The sequence below is a fragment of the Thunnus thynnus genome, chromosome 2, assembly GCF_963924715.1.
Source record: "Thunnus thynnus chromosome 2, fThuThy2.1, whole genome shotgun sequence".
NCBI lineage: Eukaryota > Metazoa > Chordata > Actinopteri > Scombriformes > Scombridae > Thunnus > Thunnus thynnus.
The window spans coordinates 33,469,811-33,479,467 of NC_089518.1; the positions used below are offsets into that span (position 1 = coordinate 33,469,811).

Consider the following 9,657-nt stretch of genomic DNA (forward strand, 5'->3'; position numbering starts at 1 on the left):
CTTTCAATAACTTGTCCAACACTGATAATGATTACATAACAGTGAATGTCTTTTCTTGAACATTTGATCACATTTTGAAATTCTTGGATGCCTCAACAATTGCTTTATTTTTTCAATCACATCAACAGATTTTCATTTAAAGGAACTTAAAAATATCAGACACAAATCATGTTAACAAGATGAGAAATCACTTCACTTAGTTCAGTTCATTCCAATAAAAAACTCTTGAATCTATTGACTTCAAATTACATTTTACTGGACTGAACATCTGTCATATCTGACATGTTTGCTCCAGTACTCTGATATGAAATGAATCCACTCCTACATGCACACGTTCCTCACAACTCTTCTATTTCTTCTGCAGAGAGATAAATAAGTCAAACATCAGTTTGTGCATCTGTACATGTTGGGATACCTGCAGCCTGAAAGGCTGAAGGTTTAACACTTATCAACAAGCTCAGTTTGCACCTTGTTGTGAATATGTGATGCAAACTGAGTGACAATGTCTTGATTCAATGACAATAATTCATGTTTTACTTACAGTGGAAAGGTGTTGTACAGCAGATTAACAGTCTGTTTGTCTCAGAGTCGACAGCAGATCTACACTTTTTATTGTTGTGCGACTGAAAAGTCTTACATTGAATGTTGTGTAATATCCTGATCAAAGTTCATCGTTCAGAAGTGACTTTCTCTCTGAACACACTCATAAAACAGATCACTGTCACTGCAGTTTTTACATTTCAGAGCATTTATTGAACCAAACAGAGAAATGTTAGTGAGAGTTTGAAGAACATTTCCTGATGGTTATAAGAGTCATGCTGCCATGTTGGAGGAGTTACAACAAAACCAGAGAGCTCAAAGACTGTAATGTTGACACCTCTAGTTTCTCTGTTATAGATACATCATAATCCTGTAGTGTGTGATTAGAAAGTTTATGGATATTTTACTATTAAACAACTTTGGCCTGAATTACATTTTTCTTACTCTGTGTGTTTTTGTATTTATATGGATCTCTTGTTATTTTAATGTTTAGTCTGGATTGTTTAAAAAAAAAAAAAACTGCTACAAAAAAAGAAGCAAATGAAGATCTAAACCTTGAAGTTATTATATTTTTATATTAAAAAAATTGTAAAGACATTGACAGAACATTTATGTGTTGTTTTCAACTAAATATCTTTATGTGTTTTGTTTTTTTTGCAGTTGGTAATCTTATGATAATCATTCCAACCAATGTATGATGGGATAGACACAACTCATCCTAATACTATGAACAAGAATAAAAGGTTAAAGATTATGAGTGGGTGAATGAATAAACACCTATATAAAAGAGAAGAAGTGAGGGGAAAAATATGAAAAATTATAATTTGTAAGCCTTAATTTTAGGCATTTTGTACAAGATTAGACAGGTCAAATTGGGGTTTAATTAATAATTCTAACCTTGTACCTGCATTTTTGGGGAATGCCAAATATTCAATGAAACTGGATGAAATAAACACAATCATACTGATGTGTTAGCAGAACATGTTTCCTGTTACAGTTACATAAAGTAAAAATGTTGAAAAACGGTTTTAGTGTCAGTCAGTCTTTTGAAATATTTGTTCCTCACTGGAAGATGAAAGCACCAACCTCTCCTTGTTTCATGTTTATAGGATTTTTCTGAGCTGTAGAAAAAGAAACAAAAGAGATCAAAATGTTAAGACATGAGCACTTTACTTTGTTTAGAATGAGGAACTAAAAATGTAACTTTGAAAGACCATCTGCTGATGACAAAACTACATGTCAGCGTTTCCTTCTGTTAATATTTTTTCCTGTGACAGTTGTAAGTAGAAGTGGAAGTAAATTTTGACATTGTGATCAGAGCTGAGACGCCATTACAGGGTGTGAGATCTCTGCTGGAAAACACTAATTTGAAGGATTTTAAGTGATCAAGTGAAGGAAAAGTAACTTGGTGAGTCTGACTATTGAAAGATCATTGAGACATCAAAGCAAATGGCTGAGAAAATAGCTCTCTTTGAAAGTTACCTGAGTTGCCATGTGTGTTCAGAGACTTTCAGAGATCCTGTGTCTCTGACCTGCAACCACAGCTTCTGTTCAAGTTGTCTGCAAAAATTCTGGGAACAAGCTAAAAACAAAAACTGTCCCATTTGTAAAAGAAAATCCTCAAAAGAATATCCTTGGGTGAACTTTAGACTGAAGGAACTAGCTGACTCATTTGCGGGGAGAAAGAAAGCTGGATCATCTGAGACAGGAAAAGGAGAAAAGGAGGTGGTGTGTAGCAAACATCATGAAGAGCCTAAATTGTTCTGTAAGGATGAGCAGAGAGCTGTGTGTCCTGTCTGTGAGGTTTCTCTCCACCAGAGTCACAAGTTGGTTCCTGAAGAACAAGCAGTCAGTGACCTGAAGGACCAGCTGAAATCTGACTTAAAGTCTCTACAGGACAAGAGGAACAAATACAAACAAGTGGAGAAAACATACAATGAAGTGATTCAACACTCCAAGAAGCAGCTGTTGTCCACAGAGAAGCAGATCAGAGCAGAGTTCAACAAGCTCCACCAGTTCCTGAAAGAGGAAGAGGAGTCCAGACTGGCAGCTCTGAAGGAGGAAGAGGAGCAGAAGGGGAAGACTATCAGCAGAGAGATGAAGAGGATTCAGGAGCAGATCTCCTCTCTGTCAGACAGTATCTCTGCTGTTGAAGAAGACCTGCAGAAACACAAGGTGTCATTCCTCAGCAGTTATAAACCCACTCAGACCAGAGCCAGAGCCCAGTGCTCACTGTCAGATCCACAGCTGGTCTCAGGAGCGCTGATAGATGTGGCCAAACACCTGGGCAACCTGTCCTTCAGAGTCTGGGAGAAGATGAAGGAGAAGGTCCACTTCAGTCCTGTCATTCTGGACCCAAACACTGCCAGCCCCCGTCTCTATCTGTCTGATGATCTGACCAGTGTGAGACGTGGAGACACAAAGCAGCAGCTCCCCGATAATCCAGAGAGACACACTAAGTATACCACTGTTCTGGGCTCTGAGGGCTTCAGCTCAGGGAAACACATCTGGGAGGTGGAGGTGGGAGACCATCCTGCCTGGAATGTGGGTTTGGCTAAAGAGTCAGTTGACAGGAAGGGAGAAACAAATGCTTCACCAGAATATGGATTCTGGTGTTTAAAGCATGACCGTGGAAAATACACTAATGGTCTTGGTAAGACTGTCAGTGTGAAGAAGAGTCTCCAGAGGATCAGAGTCCAGCTGGACTATGACAGGGGGGAGGTGTCCTTCTACGACCCTGAAGACATGACTCACATCTACACTCACAGAGACACTTTCACTGAGAAACTCTTCCCTTATTTCAGTGTTGCAAAGGCTGGTGATGCTAAAACCACTGATATCAAAATAAGTAAAACTCAGATTTCTCTGTGATGTTCAGGGAGGTTTGTGTTTTCAGCATTTTGGTTTTACTTTTCTATTATTTTTTCTTTTATCTGAAGCAGATTTGATTTGATGGTGAGGGTCACTGAATGTTTTTGCTCATTGAAACAAATTATCCAAAGTGGTTTTCACGTACAAAACAGACACATGTACACCTCAATAATTGTTTTCATTAGAAAATTCACTTTTAAAAGACTATTAAATATATTATGTATATATTCTGACTTCGATATCTATTTAGATCACATTATCAAGGTAAATAAATGTTGATCCGTCATCTGAGGTGAACTTTTATACAAATACAAATCAAAGCTGTTTTTAACTTTTTATCCTGGTTAGTAGCATCTTGTTTTTAATCAGACCACAATATAATATAGATATAATAAACACTGTAATGACTGTACAAAATACTACAGTTGGGGAGCTTTTTAAACTTTCATCATAGTTAAGTTAATTCATAATTAAGTTAAGTTATTTCAGTGTTGATCATGTTTTAATTTCATTTTTTATACTTTAAACTCAGAGTCTCAGTGGTTCAATGTATCAAAAATCATTCTGACTGATTGATCATTATTTGTTCTTTTGTTCTTCAACAGAACTGATTTGTTGTTGAGGATCACAGATATTGTTTTTTCTTGTTTTCATGCAAAAACATGAAAACCTAAACCGTTGTTCTCATCTGAATTTTTGAAAGACGTTGAGCCGTTCAGGATTTAGTTGTTTTTATATTTAGAATGAATTTATTAAAGATGGTAACTCTGTTATGTTTACTGTTTAATGGATTTCAACAGAATATTTACTCATGTTGTTAAATACTCTGATTCTGCTTTCTTGTCTTTCAAAAATAGATTCAGTGTGTAAGTTAGTTGTGTCACCTCTTAAAATAAAGATGAATTCACAAGAAAATATGGATACAAATGCTGAAAGTGTTTCACATCATCAAGAGACAAACTTTACAAATCAAAGCTGTTAATTATCCTGGTTATCAGCATCTTGTTTTTAGTCAAACAACATTGTATAGTAGTATATATCCACTGTACCGAATGCTTTGATTGATTCAGTTTTGTGACAGTTTCAGTCGTCAGATTTAGATTTTTAGATTTTTGGGTCTTTTGATGAGTTATTTCAGTTGTGAATCTGTTGTTTTATTCTTTGGAAACAAGTGTTTTAATATAATTTTATTTTAATTCAGTGTTTAATTCTGATTTAATTCTGCATACTGTGTGTGTCATTTTGGTGGTGTATACATGGATTGATAAACTGCAATGTTGAGATGATGATCAGCATAAAGTAAACAAACACTAAAACAATTTAGTTTAATTATTTTTTTCTGAATCAACTATATTTTATAAAATATACATCTGATGGATGCTGCTTGTCATGATGTGTAATTAAATCACCAGCGGTTTTTATTCTAAATGTGTGTCAGTCAGAAAAGGAGATACAGGTTGTTTCACTTTCTTTACAAACATCTATCAAATAGTCATGTGACTTTACAAAAGGTGAAATCTCACAAAACAATTATACAACCAGTTTATGCAAAATACAATATTTTTATTTTAACCCATTAATGGTTTAAATCTCAATTTCTTATTTTCAAAACAACAAATTTCTCACTGAAACTGTTTCAACTTCAGTTTTCAGAACTCAGTCTCATAATCTTTGTGTCGCCTCTTCAACATTTATGGACAGTCTGAACTTATTTACTTAATATTTCCTTTTGTAAAGTCACATGACAAATTAACTGATTGTATAGAAAGAAACCTGAAACAACCTCATACCACCCTGATGATGCTAAATAGACAAAACATGTGAGTAATAAAGCATGACATATTAGAAAATAGTTGTGCAACTTGTTTATTTTAATGGAGTCGTGTTAATTCTCACACTGGTCTGCACCTCGCTGTGTGTGTCAAATATTGAAACAGTCAGAAAAGGAGAGAAAACTTTACTAAACAAATCCTCAGATGATAAAACTGAATGTATGTGTGTTTACCCTCCACTACTTCAAGACATTAACATAAACTCTAAAAGAGGCTGTTCAATTTAAAAGAAATCATTTACAACAGTTTCCTCCAGAAATATATCTATTTTCAGTTTGAGACTTTGTATTTCTTCATTTAAGGTGTTGATAATGATTGTGATTTAAGTGTTGTGTAAAGTCTATTTGTATGTCGGCGTTCATCATTTTAACTTGAAAGATTCAACTGAAAAACTTGAAGTTGTGTGTTTTTTCATTCAGTCTGGTTCAGCAGTAAGTAGCAGCAGTTCACTCATGATGAGAAGACTTTGTTCTGTGACATGATGTCAAAGTTAAAAACACTTTATAATCCTGCTGGTTCCTCATCACTTGATGTTCTGTTGAACAATATTCACTTTAAATTAAAGGATGAGGCTGGAGATCTTCTATTTTTCTTACTGTCATCAAATGTCATGAACAGATCAAATGTCTGTCCTTCAACACTTCCTGTCCCCGGCCTGTCTGACGCTCAGTCCCAAACACATTGGTTCCTACCGGAGATGTGAATCTTTAAAAATGAGTCACAAATATATTTTGCCTCCTGCCAAACACTTTATGCCACAAATATTTCACTGTAAAAATACAAATCAGTGTGTTCTGAGCATTAGAAATGAGAATTAAATCCAGAGATAGTAAAATGTTTCCCTCTGACTTAACTTAACTTAACCAACTGCATGATTAAATGCTCCAAGGGACAGTTAAATATTACAGTTTTTATTTTGTAAACAAACAAACAAAAAATATTGCTGCTGTTGTGAAGTATTGTAACAGTCTGTTATAGACCGACTCATTGGAGAGAGGAAGCACTGAGGGTTTGTGTAGGAAGAGCTGAAGTGATTGGACTCTAAAATTATTCTACTCTTCAGCAGAATGAAGATTTTCACTGAAGATTTGATTCTTTAAGCAGGTTTAGTCAGTCAGCACTGTACCGTGAGTACAGAATGTAATAACATGGATATATTGTTCTTCCTGTGATCGCCACAAGATGGAAACAAAATACACTGTGGTGTATTTCTTTGAGTCTTTCTCTTATAAGTTTTAAGTTTAATACTAAGTTGTGGGTGACCTGAAGATTTATTGGCCCATCTGAAGATTTCCCACAGCAACACATTCTGGTCATTTTGAACATTAGATATTTTATTTCCACTTTGTCACTTTTTTCCATGCACATTATTGTTTAATCAATAGTATCAACTCTGTAACAAAATCTTGAAAACATGGATTGATAAACTGCCATCTACATGGTTTGTTCAATAAAGCATCAATTTCAATTTTAAATAAAAACAAATCTTCAGACTGGATTATATCTCTGACACAAGTCTTTTCTGCTCTGAAGAGGCTCACATCCTCTGTGCTGTTGTACCATCATCATTAAAACTCAGTTGTCCAAGATACAGATTAGTACTGAGTTTAATATATCTTCATCATCTTTCTCCCTGTGTTGCAGAAAAACTCCACTCAACTGAGAGGATAGTGTATCTATTATTATTTTGAGGTTTCTTTCTTCCCACCGAACACTTTACACCACAAACATTTCACTGTTAAAATGCAAATCAATGACATCAGCGTGACTGACACTAGCAACAGTGTGATTACATTGATGGAGTGGTACTGAATCCAAGACATCTTGTAGGAGTCGGTCTTTAAGTGAGCTGCTCCCTTGTGTCTCATGACAAACTCGATCCAGAACACGGCTCGGTCCAGAGGCTTCATGGGCTGGTCTCTGTGCAGCCTGGACAGCTCCTTCATGTTCTCCCTGTAGGACGGCTGGTGAAGCACCTCCTTCACCGCCTCCAGGAAGTTGTCTTTGTTTAATGTGCCAATGTCCAGCACTTTGGCAACGCCCCTCACTCTCATCTTGAACAGGTTATCATCCTGGTCAAACATCAGAGGAAGGCCAACGATGGGAACTCCGTGGTAGATGGCCTCGTGAAGTCCGTTGGTGCAAAAACTCTGGTCTTTGGGTGTCCTAAGAGGTCATTTTGAGGCAACCAGTCCAGCAGCAGGGTGTTGTTTCCCAGGGTGGACGGTCTCTTCCCGGTATGCCTCCAGATGACCTTCTGAGGCAACTGTGCAAAAGCGGCAGCCACATGTTCTGTTATATCCTCAGGGAGATTCCCCACCAAGGTCCCCAAGCTCATAATAATGACACCGTGCTCTGCAGAGCTCTGGACAAAGTCCTCCAGATCTTGAGGAAGCGCTTTGGAGGGTTTACACTGAAACCCGCCCATGTAGACAACGTTGGGCATGGTGGGACGAGGGAACTCAAAGGTGAAGTCAGTTCTCATCAGCCAAATATCTGCTGCCTGAACAAGCATATCATAGTGGACGTCTGGACCGAAGTGACGGTGGACAAATGGTGTGTAGTGAGTCTTTTATTATCACCCGGACATTAAGTACCATTAATGAGAAGATAACATTTTTCACCCTTTGCCAAAATCTCATCCTATCAGTCAGTTCACTGCCTGGTATGGGAACGTATGAGAGCGGTGAGGGGGCAACTGTGTGATGTCCATCTTCCATGATTGCCCATCGTACATTGAAGACCAGAGGCAGATCCAACCGATGAGCCAGAAGAACCCCTCCGCCGAAGCAGGGGTCAGTCAGAACAACATCGTACTCGGCCTCTTGGAAGAACTGCATCAGTTTAGCATCCTCAAAAATCTTCTGCATTTTATCAACCACAGCTTTGTGAACATGATGCATCATCTTCATAAACTCCTCCCAAGCTTTGATTAAAGCTGAAGGTGAAGTGTGGAGCTCACGCCGGAGCTGCAGCAGTCTTGTTGTAAAATAATTCATGTTGTTCACATCAAATCCAGGAACAACATCGAGGGTGATTGACTGGTAGTGATGGGACTCTGCTTTGATGTACCAGCTTTTTTCAGGCCGGATCACTGTGATGTTGTGACCTCTGGAGTGGAGCTCTTGGATGAGGACCTTCATGTTGATCCAGTGGCTTCCCTCCGCAGGGAAAACAAGGACTTTCCCTCCATCAGCACTGAGAAGAGAGCAGAACAGTGCGGCCAGTGTCACCAGTCTCAACTGGATCATCTCTGAAGTGAAGCTGGAACCATAAAAACAAAGAAGAGGTGCAACTTTAACAGGATGACTTCATATATAATACTGTGTCAGGAAGGTTTTAATGTTCACTATAGATTTGCTAATATTCTTTTGAACGGTTTTCTGATCCAACACAGTTTGGAGTTCATTCTTAAAATAGTTGCAGTCAGTCAATAGTAAGAAAAAACAGAGATTTGGAGACGGTTGAACCTTCTGTCTCTTTAACTTTCTATTCATAAATCTTCCACCAGAGAGCAGAGTGTCAGTAAGACTCCCAGTTTCATGCTGTTGTTTTAAATAACAGGATAAAGTCAGTCACATCAGATGAAGTGAGATGGTTGCAGGTTGCATAGTTTCTCCATGTTTGTTGATTTCTGCTTCACCTTTATGATCTTTATAAACATCATGTCATCTGAGAATGAAACAGTCAACATATTTAACTGTGATAATGATCAGTTTTGTGATTCTACTACTTTTTGTGGTAACGTAACTTATTACTTCAAAACAATACAATACTTTCAAAATAAAATAACGCAATTACAATTATTGAAATTTATATGGGCTCGTTACTTGTTACTTTTGTCTTACGTGAAAATAGTGGACAACTGCAGAGGATAGCAGACAAACGCACACACAACACAACACAAACACATCATCTGACCTTTACCGTGTCTCAGAGCAGCGTTGTAAAGTCACGTCAAAGTCAACTCATGGTAAAACATAAGCTTTGTCTCTGGAGTTATAACGTTATATATTGTAAATAATATCTGTTACTGAACTTCTGCTGCTGTTCCTGGTTTGAGTTCTGGATCTGCGGTAAAACGCGGAGCGGAGTTTTAATTGTCTTTCTCTTATGTTTGTCAAACTGGATTGAACTGAACTGATTTGGAGTTTTGGGGAAAACAAAACGGATTATTTACCGAGTGGATTGAACTCTGAGATTTGGGGACGAGTTATACTTTTGCATTAAAACAAACGCAAAAGTTACTTTCCCTAGTAATTAATTACTTTATATGCAGTAATTGGTTAAGTAATTCAATTACTACTTTCAATAACTTGCCCAACACTGATAATGATTAAATAACAGTGAATGTCTTTTCTTGAACATTTGATCACATTTTGAAATTCTTGGATGCCTCAACAATTGCTTTATT

The 9,657-nt window shown here is 37.2% G+C and overlaps 1 protein-coding gene and 1 pseudogene across 1 annotated transcript; one reads left to right on the plus strand and one right to left on the minus strand.

Moving 5' to 3' along the window:
* The first annotated feature begins 1,860 nt into the window (after positions 1 to 1,860).
* Positions 1,861 to 3,693, plus strand: LOC137168663 (nuclear factor 7, ovary-like). Its single transcript, XM_067571408.1, has one exon. It carries the CDS (start codon positions 1,990 to 1,992, stop codon positions 3,409 to 3,411), a length of 1,422 nt encoding a protein of 473 aa, XP_067427509.1. The 5' UTR covers positions 1,861 to 1,989; the 3' UTR covers positions 3,412 to 3,693.
* Positions 3,694 to 6,138: 2,445 nt separating this feature from the next.
* Positions 6,139 to 9,313, minus strand: LOC137168645 (UDP-glucuronosyltransferase 2A2-like; annotated as a pseudogene).
* Between the last annotated feature and the right edge of the window lie 344 nt (positions 9,314 to 9,657).